At 35.3% G+C, this 16,652-nt stretch overlaps 2 protein-coding genes across 3 annotated transcripts in view; one reads left to right on the top strand and one right to left on the bottom strand.

The window, feature by feature from the left end:
• The window catches only part of LOC125853298 (protein N-terminal asparagine amidohydrolase), a 7,697-nt gene extending 4,879 nt beyond the window's left edge, over positions 1-2,818 (bottom strand). For both annotated transcript variants that reach the window (XM_049532965.1, XM_049532966.1), the window contains exons 1-2: positions 2,664-2,818; positions 1,184-1,369 (exon numbers count right to left, since the gene is read on the bottom strand). In XM_049532965.1, coding sequence (XP_049388922.1) covers positions 1,184-1,369; positions 2,664-2,720 — 243 coding nt within the window. In that variant the 5' untranslated portion in view covers positions 2,721-2,818. The remainder of the gene's footprint in view (positions 1-1,183; positions 1,370-2,663) is intronic.
• A 1,358-nt stretch (positions 2,819-4,176) lies between these two features.
• LOC125851414 (uncharacterized) lies at positions 4,177-14,961 on the top strand. Its single transcript, XM_049531215.1, has 7 exons — positions 4,177-4,830; positions 8,565-8,617; positions 8,703-8,748; positions 9,848-9,925; positions 11,437-11,544; positions 13,280-13,359; positions 14,450-14,961. Exons 1-7 carry the CDS (start codon positions 4,273-4,275, stop codon positions 14,559-14,561), a joined length of 1,035 nt encoding a protein of 344 aa, XP_049387172.1. The 5' UTR covers positions 4,177-4,272; the 3' UTR covers positions 14,562-14,961.
• The last annotated feature ends 1,691 nt before the right edge of the window (positions 14,962-16,652 follow it).

Below are 16,652 nucleotides of genomic sequence, written 5' to 3'. Positions count from 1 at the left end.
GGGGGGGGGGTGGTTGGGGGGTTGGTTTGAGCGTAGGGACAAAATAAATTGATTTTTTCAACAATTTTATTTTTAATTGGAAATTGGAAGAGAGTTTGGAAAATGTTTTCCTTAAGTTTTGAAGGGAAGTCATTTTCCTTAAATTTGAGGAAAATGAGTTGATTTGGAAAACATTTTCCAAAACATTTAACCCAACCAAACATGAGAAAATTGGAAAACATTTTCCGGAAAATGTTTTCCTTCATACCAAACACACCCTTAATTATGACAAGAGAAAATCTTTAGAATATCATCACGAGATGACAAGTATGTCAAGATGATAAAAAAGAGGTTTTGAAAATGATAAGAATAAGGATGGAACACAGAATGGACAGCAAAAAGAGGTTGGACAGAAGCATACCAACAATGGAGATGAATCTTTATAGCTACAAACTCACAGTATTGGGTACAAAGATGCTTCAATCACAAAGGATCAGGAAAGTGTGTAGAAGAGAGTCCACATACTTGAAAAGGAAAACAGCAAGTCCTAACACAAAACACTTGAATAAGCTAACCGTAAACATAATGGACACTTCAGTTCCAAGATAGAAATGACAACCATTATTCTAAACATTTTGCACCTACCAAGTTTCAGTCTTAAGAATATCTGCAAGGTGCACGGTATAGAATAACATAGTGCATTTTACAATCAGGCAGATTGAGGACTCAATTTCCCTTTCGCATAATATCCAACCTGACCATCAAAATGCATTGATTTCCCTCGAGGCAATTACACTCTCAACTATTACAACTAATTTATGGTCTACTACTTCTCTTTTTCCAAGCATAGATTGTTTTTTTCTCATGCAGCAATGGGCACATTAGATAGTTACAGCCTTCCAAAAAATGTCTAAGTCATGGCCTTTGCCGAATTTTATAGTGCTAACATGATAGTTATAGGTAACACCTCCTCTAACTATTACACAGATTAGGTATTATGCAGAAATCAGACATATTATGATTTGTGGCACAAGAAGCGGGTGATAAAGACAGATGAGACCAGAAAAACTACTTTAAATTGACTCTCATGCAACTGCAAGTCTAGAACTATGACAGAAGAAAGAAGAAGTACAAATTGGAAGAATGGCGGGGAACAAGGTCAGATGTCATTTCAGTAGGATTATTAAAGAAAGCATGAACATACATCGACAAGTGCAGGATCCACCGTTGCATATTCTCTCTGGAAAATGTAAACCCATCTATTATGTCTTGATATACCAGAACTAGAATCTTTAGAGACAGAGAATTTCCTTTCTGCAACATCATTAAATGAAGACGATGCAGATACCAGAACAGGATGCTTCATCAAATCCGTCAGGATGTCATGTCCCTGTTCATATCAGATGTTCTTATTAAGTAGCTAGATAGAAACAAAAAAGAGGACTTTGTATCCCTTGTAATGCAGAGAAAAGTATGCAGTGAGATTTCAGGATTCAATATGACAAAGACTCCCTCTGCAACTAATCTGAATGGTCGATAGGAGTCATTCAAAGACACCTCCTCCAATGCTTTTAATCAAATTATAATTGGTAAGGGGCTCATCAGTTATGCAACTCTAAAAATATTTGCCTGTGATAAATAATCTGTCTACCACTCTTCCGAGTTCCGACTATTTGATCGGATTATAAATTTGCCAATGTTTTTCCTTTGGTAGGTCAAAATTGCCTATGACTATTTTCATCTAGATTATCTATAAGATTATCAATTTATCAGTCTTTTTCACAAGTAAGAAGAAATTAGCTCAAGAATCACTACAGCAGTTTTTTGCACAATAACCAAACAGTGATTGCAACTGATCAAACAAACTAGAAGTTTAGAACAAAAGATCTGACAAAGTCAGATGTTACAGTCCAAACCAAGCAGTCCCTCTTTGGTCCAATGTACAGATCAAGAAACAGTACAAAGTCCACAACTTTTTGAAGGTTTTCTGCTTTTGGTACACATCTTGTATAGGGGCATTCTTTGCCCAAGCATTAATAAAATTAGTTACTACTTTTCTTCATAAAAAAAAGGGAAAAGGGTCTAAAAAATACTCCAACTTTGGTCGAAATTGTTGTTACGATACCAAACTTTGGAAAGGACCTTTTACCCCCTGTACTATTTAATAGTGTATTTTAAAGGTATATATGTGCATCCGTGGACATCATAAATATTTCATCATTTTAAATAGTAATGTGTCCACGTGGACACATATATACCTTTAAAATACGCTTTTTTTTTTATGACAAGGGAAATCCGCAGCCGCTACCCTTTAAAATACGCTTTTCCGTAAAAAAAAATAAAAATTCTTACTACTTTGTATCATTTTCTCTCTATTTAACCACATCAATTCTTCAGACAATTCTAAGGCCAAAAGAATTTCAAAAATACTAACCTATCAACTTAGCGCAGATGAACAGATTTAACCCAATCAAAAGGGAAAAAGGCGGAGTCTTTATGATTAGACTGCAACACCATTACTACAAATCAATCATATATATTGCAGAAGACACGTTATCTAGGGTATAAAAGGGATTAGTTGTACCATATGCATTATGTGGGTGCAGTTCAGCCCTTAATTAAGATTGAAGATGAACCTGAAGTTGGATTTTATTTTTTTTTAAAAAGGAGGAGGATGACAATACCTGGGAACATGAAGAAGAAGAATCTGTAGTTAAAGGAGCACCAGCTACGAAGATCATAATGGCGTTGACACAGAGATGAGCAAAGTGGCAAAGATTCGACTTTGCCTTCTCCTCTCCGTTTATTCGAGTCCTTTTTCTTGTAAAATTTTAGGGCGTGTTTGCCTTGGCAGTTGTACAGAAGAATATAATAATTTCATTTGTTGGTTAAAATATCTACTATTACTCCTTTTTTTTAAAAAAAAAGGACGACTTCATTTTATTTTTATGAAATAGTACAAGTAGGAACTACACATAATGTGTCATTTAACTTGGTTTCAACAGATATTTGTATTATTTTACGTTGAATGTATATAAATAGACACTTAAGTTATTATACAAATTAACAAATAAATATACACATCATACATATCTTAATTGAGTTTATAATCCAGGAAATAAGGGGAATGAAGAGAACGACACACATCGTATTGGAGGCAGTGAATGATATAGAGGTTCGCCTCATGTGTTCTACTTCATATGATAAGAAAGTATCATCGTTGTTAGACTGATTATGTTGTACTGGGTGAAGCGTTGATTAGTCAAGAATTCATACGTCTAAAAAATAAAGATAACAATAATGAGGATGGCCCAGACGGATGTGCGTGCATTCTAGAAGAGAAAAGACCAATAACGAATATATACAAGACAAGGCGGGAGTAATCACTAAATAGATAAAATGTGAGAAGTGAGATTGCAATGGTTTAAACATGTGTAAAAGACGAGTACAAATATCTTAGTTGGAGGTATAAGAGGTTGATGATGATAGGTTTGAGGAAATGTAAAGATATATCGAAAGAGAATTGGGTGGAAGTAATTCAACAAAAAGTGACATAAATGTAAATAACCCAGGACATGACCCTAGATAGGAAAAACACGAAGGACGAGACTAGAGTAGATTGCTAGTCGGTAGTAAAGTGGTAGAATAAGGTCCTAAATTGAATTTGTTGTCCGTTTCATTATCAACATTATTACTAGTATGCTAGCATTATTTTATGCATCAATTTCATTACTACTATTATTTATTTTACTTCAGTTATCCTTAATATTTGTACTATTAGTACTTTCCTTTCTTGAATATTTTCATTTTAACATTACAGTGTTACTTTTCTTTCGAACCTTTTGAAAAATGATTTTTTAATTATTAGATTAACAACTCAATATTTTCTAATACATTTATGATATTCAGCAAAAGCAAAAACAAATAAATTCATTTAAGCTTATACCTCCACTCCAAAAAGTGAATTTGAATTAATCCAATCCTATAAATCACATACATCAAATTAGTTTTTTTTTTAGAATCAATACAAGGCTTAATCGAGTCCAAATACATACTTCTAGGAGGTAAAAATGACTTCAACAAAAATTATAAGGGGCTTGAAGTGCGAAATGCAATTATATGGATCATACAAAACGGTGTCGTATTGACCTCAAAGTCATAAGTGTAACTTTTTCCGCACCGTTGCCATATTTCAAAGTGATAAAGACTTTCAATTCAAAATCAAATTGTAAGTAATCTCTCTCTCTCCCCCTAATAAAAATACCCAAAAGTTTTCCCCGCCAACACCAAAGCATGGCACTTTCTACCCCACCAGCTCCGCCGGATCCTCCGCCCGTCGCCGCCGCCAACACCACCATCACCACAACCGATGCAGTTATAACAACCGGTATACCCACAAGACCAATTTTCTCTAACCCTGTAAGACCACCCACCCCACAACCACATCCCCCTTTTTCCCTCCAATCTTCTCACTTCCCATCTACCCAGCGCCTACCGCCCTCATCCAATCCCAGTTACTCTCAATTAGTCCTAAAACCTCCTAATCCCGACTCACAACCTCATCTTCACAGCATTCTCTACCCAGTTGCTTCCTCCGGCCGCGGGTTTTTGTCCAAACCTAGTAATTACCCGAATCGCCCAGTTGTTAGCCACCTCGGGTCTAGACCAACTTTTGGGCTGAATCAGATGGATCCGGGTTTGGGTCAGTCTACGGGTGTTAGACCGAGTCATTTGCAACACGCTCTTCTTGGATCGTCTCCTACTGTCAATTCTGCTGGTCCTGCGGCTTCGGCTGGTGTCTTGCCTGGTGCGGTTAAGGGATTTCCAGTTGTCAGTTCTTCGCATCACAAGGTTTTTGTAATTCTTTTAATACTCACTTTAATTATCTTGATAATTGATGGTTGAATTCGCATGTTATTAGATAAAAAAAATTTGGCAACCGTTGTAAATTACCAATTAACAAGCTTCTTTTAGGGAGGGTGTTGAAAGAATTAAGTCTCTGACAGAGCTCTAGTTACACATGAATTTCTGCAAAAAAAACTCCTACTCCTCTGAGCTATCCTATACAATTTGTCTACCTCTAATCTATCTACAAAATCATTAATAACCTCATTTTGGGTGGATTATCAAACGTTCCTTATATGATAGGTTTGAGTTTTGCGAATTCCCAGGTGGGTCATTGTAACTTGTTTCTTCCCTATTGGTGCTTTTGTTCAGTGATTCACTCTTACTTATGAAAGCCACTCAATTTATTTTTTTTGATGACAAAAGCCACTCAATTTTAAAAAAAGAAGTAAATTGACTGTGTATTCTTTGCTGCCATCAAATAGTACCATGTTGCATTTATGAAAGCAATCAAAAGAAGAAGGAAAAAACAGAGGAAAGAAACAAGGAAAAAAGGGAAATATTTGAAATAGTAGAGTAACAAGTTCAACATTCGTGATCATTCTTGAACTAGTGCATCTTTAGGAAATTACAATGTACTCATAGGGAGGTGATATCACTCAGGTGGCTGGTTGCAACTAACTGATCTCGGGGGACTTCATGTAAGGAAACACGACTTTTAACTACTAAACCAGTTCCAATGTTTAGGTCAACCACGGGAGCTTAAAGTAGAACTTTCACACGCTATCACTCATCCTGCCTATAAAAATGTTTGTCCCTTATATTTTGGAATCAGGAATTTGGATCCGATAAACCCAACATCTTGCCAGATTTGCCCATTGTGCACTTAAGTTTCTGTTGAAACTGATTTTCTTCTCTGAACCATCCTCATGTTTATCATGGGTACTGATTACATCGAAGGGGACCATGTGCAGCCACCAAGGGGGGTTGATGAAGGGGGATCTGCAGAAGCCACCTTCCTAGTTGAGAAACAAGGAATCCTTGGTGTATCATGAGCTTGAAAGGAGTTGTAGTTCGTAATCCATAGGCTGTACCTTTTTGATAACCTTGTCAAGCTTATTGGAATTTTAAAGCCAGCTTCAGGCTTCTTCAATGAGGTGTGTCAGTAAGGTTGTGGCTAACCTGGCAAGTGGGCTGACCCTAGGTGATAAACCACCTTACCATAGCCCTTTAATGGAGGCATGAACCCTGTATTAACTTATGAATCTCATGGGCTGGTGTTTTCCCTGCCATGGGGGGTTGGAGCTGGTCCCTTGCATTTCAAACTTCAGCCCACAGGTCAAATGGCCAGAACTGGCCCAAGCCCAGTGCTAACTCCTGAAGTTAATTTTTTTTAGAGAGATACTCTCAAGGTCAGAATCCAAAATTTAAGGCCACAATTAACTATGCAAACACAACTCCTTAAAAAATGTATACTTCTAATACAAATTACTTAAAAATTGTGAAATCGATGTACTTTACAGTTTAGAGATAATTTATCCACAAAAATTAAACAATACACATCAAATTCATTTATTCTTAAGGGGATGATTAAGTAGTTGAGTATATGAATTACAATCCGGAGATCCAAGTTCAAACCCCAACTACAACATTCAATGTAAGTACATCTGCTCCAACCTTGGTGGGTAGGATAACTCGGCATGTCTTCTTGTGGGATGTAACGGGTTGTCCGATGGATTAATCAAGGTGTACGGCCCACATCACTGTTAAAAATTGTTTAATTGAGTAATTTGTTGAATATTCATATTAAGACTATGTATTAATTTGGTTCCAAAAATGCTACTCCATCCGTTCCAATTTAAGTGTCTTAGTTTGACTTGGACGAAGTTTAAGAAACCAAAGGAGTCTTTTGAATCTTGTGATCTTAAATTAAAGATGTGTGAAGTCCTTTAAATCTTGTGGTCTTATATCAAATATGTGTGTAGTCCTTTAAAACTTGTGGTCTTAAACTTACCATGTAGAATGCCGGAATTGGAAAGCTTACTAAATATAGATCGAGACACTCTTTTTGGGACAAGCCAAAAAGGAAAGGAAAACACTTAAATTGGGATGGGGGAGTATTGTTTTCTTGTCTATGACGAGACGGGGTCTCATAGAAGCTATTTAGAGTAATCCTTTGATTAGCTGAACTGGGGAAGTAAATCCCCAAAATTAGCTACAAGTATTTTATCATGTTTCAATAACAACAACAACATCATTCTCAGTGAGTTTCCACAAGTGGAGTCTGGGGAGGGTATGCAGAATGGTTGAGAATGATTTTTATGGTGAAATTTCACATTTTTTTGTGTGGGTTAGTGTTTGGGTTGAGTAAATCAGAAAATTGTGTGGGTTGATTTATTTAGTTGGGGTTAGAGTTTAAAATTGGATCAATAATAAAATTCCACAGAATTTAAATAAGCTTTTTTTTAATTCAACGTTGACCATTAGTCATAAATGTATAAGTGAGCCAAAAAGGTAATCAAAGGGTATTTTCAGCAAAATAGGTGGATGAAGGGTATAATTAGATCTTTTTCGATAGTCTAGGGGAATTTTTGGCCCTTTTCCAATAAATAAGAAAGAGAGAGAAGAGGAATGAAGGCTACTCATGAGTCTCAACCTAGCACGGCCACAATTTTTTTCATTCTTATTCTTACGTTCTGTCTCCCATATATATACCCATGAGGCTTGTCAAATCTCATTTTCTCGGTCATATTGATCTTTCAATAGATTCCCTTGGATCCCAAAAAAAGAAGGGAGCAAGCAGCATCCAAGACAGTGGGGAAAGAGGAAATGTGTTATTATTGACACAAAAAGTTCTGAGGATATATGTATATGTTCTGATTACCAAAAGTGGTTAACTCTTGGGGATTCCTCGCTATACTGAACTATGTGGGACCAATTTGCAAGTGGCTTGAGAATTTCTTAAAATTGATTTTGTCAAGTGGACTGTGTTTGCATTGGTTTGGAAGAATAGCATGCATCCTACCTTAATTAGTATCTTGATTTGAGAACCTTTGGTTGTTGTTTCCTTTTTGGAAATCAAAATATTTAGCCTTTTCGTTTCTACTTGAGAAACAAATGCAAGTGTCTGAATCTGATTTCAGAAGATTGGTGTTGGCTTTGTCTTTTGGAAAGAAATCTTTAAAATATTTGATGTGCCTTTCATATGGAGACTCTTAAATATTCTTTAAACAGCTAAACTTCTTTAGTTACAATTACATGTGTTTTGGAATGTAAATAAATGTAGGGTGAAGGAAAAACACAATTTCAACTTAACCTCCCAAAATTTGAGGCTCGATTCCTATAATCAGTGCAAGGAAGCAGAGGGGAATAGAAAAAGGGTTCGCTCATAAACCCCCAGACTAGGCTTGCAAGTATTGAGAAGAGAATTTTCTTGTTTTCAGAAATAACTTGGTTTATTTTCTGTTAACAGACTATTCTCTTGCTGTTTTTGTCTGTTATCTAATCCAAACAGCCCTTTAATCCTTGTGTTCCCCCAGCTTGTTTTTACTGTTTTCATGCTTTGTGGCAGTATTGTCCTGCAGATTTACTTGAATGACCTATCTCAGCAATGCAGTGCTGCAATTTCAAATGAGAAATTACATTCTTTTAGTGTGTTCCATAGATCTATTTTATCTTTTCTCACAATTTTGTTACCTTCTTTGTATCCTGATCCTGCTTGCTACATTTCTGTGTTCCAGATTGTTTCTACTCAGCCTTCCCTTTCAGATTGTAATGGTTTCAGAGAGAAGAGGTAATATATGTTTTACTTAATTTTCCTGTTTCCCTTATATGTTTAATATGAAAATTCTTAGTGCTCTATATTTTGCTTGCAGTAGGGACAGAAGCAAGGATGACACATTTGCTATAATCAGAGACAGAAAGGTAAGTGCCTATTTTGCTGATTAGTTTGATTTGTGAAATACTGCATGTTTTATTGATCATGCCTGATATGATCCTCATTTTGACAGATGGAAGTCATTTAAATCATTTCCTCCCCTAAAAAATAAGCAGAAAAGAAAAACATGTTGGAGTATGACATATCTGCTAACTATTTTGTCACTAATATTTCATGACGTTGTGTAGATAATATTTTCTCTAGCTACCAAATCAAAGTTTTTTATGGAGAAGGCCCTGAATCCTGATAGATGAAATTGTTTTGACACCCTTTTAAATTTCACTCACCTTTGCAATCCAGCACAGGTATAATTCAGTTGTAAATAATGTGAGTATTGAAAATTAGGCACTGAATAGGTTATCTTTAACCATTTGTGGTATTGGTTACCAAACTCAACTAGTTTGGGATAGAAGGTAGTTGATTGATTGTGCAATTGGTTCTTTCACTCCAACAAACTTTAAAACTTCTTTTTTTGTGTGTGTGATATGTAATGTACCTTTACAATGAAATTATAAGAAACTTTGTTCACTTGGAAATGTGTAACTACAATTTTAAATTTCTCTGATTTGTCTCAGTGGTGGTTTTTCATTGTCTTATGTGGTATTATTGTCAAAGGGCTATGGCAAGAGAATTTAAGATGTAATGTGACACTACTCATCTATTTTCTTGATTTACAGCCCATTACTGGTGAGGTGAGATTATTATTTATGTCTGGTGATCACATTCTTACAATGTATATAAGATCTGCCCGAGAGTGTGCACCCTTCTATATTAAGTTGATGTTTGCTTGAGATGAATTATGTACAACTTAACCGCAAGTAGAGAAAAAGCATCTACTTCCTTGACTTGACAGAACATTAGGTTCTCTAATCAGTTTTCCCCAATTTCTTCTTTGTTGGTGAGCATTCAATCTGTGAAGCAATTTTGATTAATTCTTTTGCAAACTGGGGTCTTTGTGGTTTAGCATGAACCTCATTTTAACATTTCACTGCTTAGCTTTGGTATAGGTGCTTTCCTTGCATCCCCTATATTTTCTGTAGAAACATCTTCTTACTGCATGATAATTACCTTTGTTTTCTGATGTAGGTCCGAATTTCTGATAATGCTTCTCTCTACACCCTCTGTCGCTCATGGTTGAGGAATGGGCTTCCAGATGACACTCAGGTTTGCTCAACTAGAAATTCGTTATTTGTTGCTCTATTGCTTTCTTTTTGAAATATTAATTTTCTTTTGACAGTATCTTGAGTGACTTAAGGTTTCTGGCTTGTAAAAGCTCAGTTCATATACAAAATAACTGAGTTTGGTGGACAGATACTGTCAGTTATTTTGTATATATATATATATATATATTATTATAACATGCAAACAAAAATATCTTATTTTGAGAAGATTTCTCATAGGTCAACTTGGCCACACATATCAACCCAATTTGTTTTGATAGACTGAGCTAATAAATGGACAGGTCAATGACCAGCCCAAACTTGGACGGATTGGGTGGGCCAAGTTTTCATGGGTTAATTTTGCCAACCCTACTATAGATTACCTCAAGTGATGTTACCTAATATATTCTATAGAATGCCAAGGTCGAAAACTTCCCTTTCCGAAATATAACAATCATAGAGAAAAAACCAGTCTACTGCTCATCTTCCAAGATGACAAAACATTGAAGATCTAACTATACTTGGAAACATAACGAACCCCTCTATGGAATTGTTAATTAAGAATTATTACTTCTTATTTTTCCAACATATGCATTTCGAGATTTGCAGTTTAATTCCATCGCTTTCGGCTGTGATTTTACTTGAGAGTTCGTCACCTTAGCATGTTATTATTGTGACAATGTCGGAGAAAAATGTAAGTTCCCTTACATTATTGTGAAATTAGTATTAGGTTTGAAGAGAAACATGTCAATGCTAGAGTACTGAGGGAAGTATTAGCAACTTTAGAATTTATAAGATGTTCAAAATTGAATGAGTTTATTTGGATACCAGAGGGCAGAGCCCTTAAAAGATTTCTCATTAAAATTTAAACATTTACCTGATGCTGCTTAGATAGTATAGCCACATAATTTCAAGTTATATTGCTTGATTTTTGACCTGATCTGAATGTTCAAAACCAGCTTTGGATCATGGTTCTCTCTCACAGCTCTTCAAAATCTAGTACTGATTCAAGTAGTTGCAGCCAAATCTCATTCCTTTTAAGTTCTTAACGAAGGATAATAGTTGTTTTTGTTCCTTTCTCTTTTCTTTTTTATTTTTTTTGAGAATGGTAAAGTTGTATTCATCAGCAATGAGGGAATGCTGGCAACCAAACAAAAAACTTCCAAGGCAAAGTAGTCATGATTCTCTTTTCTTTTTTATTTGAAGTAGTATTTTGAGGAAAAGGTAGTCTTATGAATTGTAGAGGGTAGAGGGGAGGGCATTTGATGAAATTGAAACCGATTATGATCTCAAACCAGTTCAGATCATGATTCTGTCTTGCTTCTCTATTGCTGATTCTCCTCTCTGGTCTTGCATTTGTCGTCTTAATAATTTTAATTTTCTTGAAAAAATGATGCAACTGTGGTGCTGGATGAGTTTCTTAATGTGGTTTTTGAAATTTTGCAAGAAATACTTTCTATTTTTAAATAGCATTTATTCCTTTTTATGTTAATTTGCTTTACATTTCGTTGGCAGTCCCAATACATGGATGGAGTAAGATCTCTTCCTAGACCCTTGGCACTAGCTCCACAAGATGCTGAATCTCCTGTAAAAAAGGAGGGAGATAAAGAAGAAGAGGAAGAGGTGAGCACTTGAGTTTATCTACTTAGTGAGTGAAAGTTTGAATGTGATTCCTGTACCAGAATGATTAGATGCTTGGAAATAATTTAGCCATTGTTGTTTGTCTTGTAATCTTAAGTACATGGGGAATGATTGCTACGGGGCAAGGGGAATTGAAGTATAACTCATTTTACTAGTAAATCATGGTTTATGTTTGTGTTAAACTTAATCATAAGCGGGGCAGGATCTTTTACTTCATTTTTAGATTCCTTATTTAAGGGAGGGAGTGGTGAGGTGAGAGGGAAGAAAGTAGGAGTTCTTGGTGCAAGAATGCCACCTAGAATAAATATCTTTGTCAGGGTCCTCACTTGTAGAAGCCCTGAATCAGCAGATGTGAATAGGTTGCATTTGGTATGCCCACTTCACTGCACGACAAATCGTTCTAGTAATTTTTAATTTCAATTTTTCCATCTAATCTTACGTTTCCGCATCAATTCACTCCCATCCAAATCTTTCTTGATTTCTGTTAAGTGTTACTGTGGTTGCTATCCTACAATCTATCTTTTGAAAGGATATGAATCACCTTCCTACGTTTGATTCACTCTAGAATCTGGAGTACTGACCATATTTACTCTTTGCTGATCATTGAACATACCAGACTGTTATTGATGTCTAGTATAAGATTAATGACTTATACTATGCCATAGTGCACTTTCTAGAACTTTTTACTTTACCATCCATCTCATTGTAGGACTGCAGTTTTTCATCTATGCTTATACTGAAAAGGGTGAATTTTCCCATCCCTATCAACTTTAAGGTAAAATAAGGTTTTGAACTTTCATATTATGGAAAGGTTTGTATAAATAAAATAAAATTCACCACATTACAAAAAATTGTACATAATCAAGTGTTGTATGCATATGAACATTCTTTTTATTGTTCCAAGTTGAATGCAATATTTTGCTTCTGAGGAGTATTTTTTCCCCAAGCAATCTTTTGAATACTCTCCAATGTTTTGAATTGCCAAGTAAGGAAGTATGGTATGTTTCATGTTATGTTGATTAACTTTCATCAAAGGAATGTCTTCCACCCCTAGAGGATGGCCTAGTGGTTAAGGCATGGTCATAACAGTCTGAAGATCTCAGGTTTGAATTCCAGCTACTAAACGTGGTTTGGACTCATGCCTGAGCTGTATAGGCTTCCCAGTGGATTGTTTGGTGTGCATGATATAATTTTTTTTCATCGAAGGCTGGAAGTTTTCTTTGAATGTGAGCAGCTCAATCAATTAAGGAATGGGTGAGATGTTGGATCCCAAGAGACTTTATCCATTTGTATCTCCTCTCGTGAAGTTTTAAGACTTCAGAAATTCTACTACATTCCACATGAGCTCCATATTAATTCTGTTGCATCTCCCTATTAATTTATTTGTATCTAACATAATATATATGTTTTATGGTTAAGCAAGTTCAATTGTTTCAAATTTGATCTGAATTTTTCCTCTCAGCATGACCACAAAAGGCATTGATCTCTTTCAAAAAATAATAATTCTGGGTGTTGCCTTAACCATATCTCAAGTTCATTGCTTTGTCATTTCTAATTTTCTGGTCAGCTATTATGTGTTAGGATTCACATGTCCTTGATTGGAATGTTGTCTGTAGAGATGTACCTACTTGTTCAATGTAGCTGGGTAGTTAGAGATGGCAATTGGTGTTCAATTATAGAATTGAACAAGTGATTCTTTTTGTTTACTTGCTTGCAGGCTGGGGAATCTGTTGAGCATTCATCTCCTAAAGAACTTTTGCAAAGACATGTCAAGCGTGCTAAAAGGATTAGATCACGGTAAAAAAACTTTCTGGCATTTGGCTTTTTGTTATTAAGGTTATAACTATTTCCTTTTTGATAGAGCTCTTTCTGTGCATCCCCCCCCCCAAACCAAAGGTGGAAATGTCCCATGTTACAAATCTACTTTTTCTTTTGTTGATTAGCTTCACTTTGGTATTTGGTATTTGTTAAGATCACGGAAAACCAGCAGTTTAGTTCTGCAAGGGAATGAGTGCAGCACATATATTAAACCTATTACATGAGTGTAGCGGGATAACAATGCTTTTCTTTTTACCCAAAATCCCAAGGTTATTTCACTAGGGACCATGCCCTTTTGATAAATGGAAAAAAAAATTGACACTTCATCTAACTAGAAAAGGAAAAAAGTAGCAGNCCCCAAACCAAAGGTGGAAATGTCCCATATTACAAATCTACTTTTTCTTTTGTTGATTAGCTTCACTTTGGTATTTGGTATTTGTTAAGATCAGGGAAAACCAGCAGTTTAGTTCTGCAAGGGAATGAGTGCAGCACATATATTAAACCCTTTTCTTTTTACCCAAAATCCCAAGGTTATTTCACTAGGGACTAAGCCCTTTTGATAAATGGAAAAAAAATTGACACTTCATCTAACTAGAAAAGGAAAAAAGTAGTAGGCCCATCTCAAATCATGTGGTTAACTCTTCCCCTTTCTACACCCTTAACTTGAGATGCTAGCAGAAGAAAGAGATTGAACAACAGAAACCTTGCATTCAATTATTCGCACAAAATCTGTGTGTGGCTGGTGATTGGCCATCTCGAATGACCTCCTTCAGCCCAGAAATTAGGAGATCTGGCCGACAAACTGATCTGGTCTTCACTTTCCAGCTACAGTTAGATACTGGATTTGATGATCTGATAATGAACTGTGATGAGATTCATAGCCGTTAGTTTAATCTTCATTATATCCCACACCCATTCTTCGAGCAGTTGTTTCCTGTGTCTCTTCCTTTCCTTTGTCTCTGGGGTAGGGGAAGGGGTATATGTATTTAATGACTAATTGGAAATTGGTTGAGGACTTTTTTACTGGTGAATAAATACAATTGACCCATTGTTCTTGGAAAATCTGCAGATTAAGGGAAGAAAGGCTTAGACGCATTGCAAGATACAAAACCAGGCTTGCGCTTCTCCTCCCTCCAATGGTAGAGCAGCAATTCAGAAACGATCCAGCTTCTGGAAACTAAACTATTCAAGATTCACCTACTGGTCCTTAGGCTCTCTCATCTGCACCCTGCTGGTACGCTCCTATTTCATCTTCATATTATCCTCAAGGACTTTGAGGAGTGCTCAGGTTCGATGTTGTTGATGTTGGGGCCAAAATTGTGTAATATGGTGCAATTAGCGCCTGTAGAACGGGCAGGATTTGTAGTGTAATTTAGTGTTGCTTGTTAGCTAGTATTTATTTTATCTGCTATATCATTCAACAGTATCACCTATGTCGCTATTAGAATAGGAGGTAATGATATAGCTAGGCTAGGAAATAAATCATCAATGTTTCTGAATTATAAATTTAGTAGTTCTGGTAATGTTGGCTGTGTATTTTAACTGAGAATTTTGGGTATCAATTCTTTGGTTTAGCTTGCCTCCACTGCATATAATTTTTTTGAAAAGCTATCGATGTGTTATTATGCTAAGTTGAACTATAGAAGAACGAAAACTGGAGGTGGCTCATCTATCCATCGACACAAAAGATGTTACGTAATTTCTTAATAATTTGCCTAAATTTTGTAGGCAGAATTACTTGGTTGTGTGCTGATGAGAGATAACACATATTCGGTATGATAATTGAGATGTGTGCAAATTGATCCGGCTATGTAGATAATGATTTTGTATTGTTGAGATATAATAACAAAACTCGGTAGAGTAGTCTAGATATATACAATTAAACCTCGTTATAGTGATGACATTTGTTTGAAAATTTTATACGTTTATATCTCAATTAGCTTATTTAAAACAAAAATATATGAATGTAAATAAGGCAAATATCCGTAGTCTTTCCAGTTTCCTGGGGAAGTTATGTATGATGGATACCATTTAGGTATAAAAAATAAATTCTTTTTAGATATTCGTACATATAATTTTCTAATGTCTATAACATTAATGATGATTATCAACATTTTAATATTTTATTTTTATACGTAATATATTTTTTGTAAGATATATTTACAATGAAATATCACTCATGTTATAGATAAAATATTATTATAGAAAAACAAAATATATTTCTAAAAAGATCAGATTATTATAATGAAATATTGTTGTAACGAGATTTGACGGTAAAATTTGATTCGGACATGAACGGAGTTACATACTTTTCGAAAAAAGACCTAAAATAGTCCTTCATCTTTGGGCTAAGACTCAAAGTCATCATTGAGTTTTCTCATGGAGCATTAATAGTCCCTCATGTTTGCAATATTGATGTACTTTTGGTCCTCCTTCAAAATTTTATCTATTTTTAACATTGATTTTATTCATAATTTATGCATGGGAATGTTTAATCGTCATTTTATATATTTAGTAGAAATAATAACTCCATGTGAGAGATTGTGAGAAGAAAAACACCTTATTTTGTTTAGTAGAAATCGTATTGCAGGTAAAGTCGAGAGGTTCATCACGACGATTTCACGTATGATAGTACAAATTTTTATTTTCTTGCAATGTCATATGTTAAAATGTTATTAGCTTATCTACAGTAATATTTGTATCGAACAGAACAAGGTGCTCTCCTTCTCACCTTCCCTCACATAAAGTTATTATTTCTACTAAATATATATAAAAAAATGATGGGACATTTCTTACATAAAATTATGAACAAAATTAATGTTAAAAAATAAACAAAAGTTTAGGGGAGGACCAAAAGTGTACCAATATTGCAAACATGAATGACTATTAGTACTCCATGTGAAAACTCAAGGATGACTTTGAGTCTTAATCCAAAAATGAAGGCATACCAATCCGGCAAACAAAGCAAAAACAACGGCTCCTACATAAATAGAATAAAATAGAAATGTTGTCACTAGAATGGACCACACAAATAACATCTTTCTAACCGCCTAAAGGAAGTATTCAAAGATAAAATAAGGCTATGCGCACACAAGCTAACTTCAGGTATGCAGTTAGTTCTCCAGCGATTCCTTGAGATCTTAGATGGACTATTTTGGGCCTTCTCTCCATACTTTTCACTGCTTTCTATTTAGTTAGGTACTTTTAGATTATTATTTTTTTGAGAAATAATGAATCCTCTTCCCCTTTTAAGTGGTCCAGCTAATTCTGGC

The sequence above is a fragment of the Solanum stenotomum genome, chromosome 1, assembly GCF_019186545.1.
Source record: "Solanum stenotomum isolate F172 chromosome 1, ASM1918654v1, whole genome shotgun sequence".
Lineage (NCBI taxonomy): Eukaryota > Viridiplantae > Streptophyta > Magnoliopsida > Solanales > Solanaceae > Solanum > Solanum stenotomum.
The sequence above is the reverse complement of the archived record's forward strand: the minus strand, read 5'-3'. Positions and strand labels throughout refer to the sequence as shown.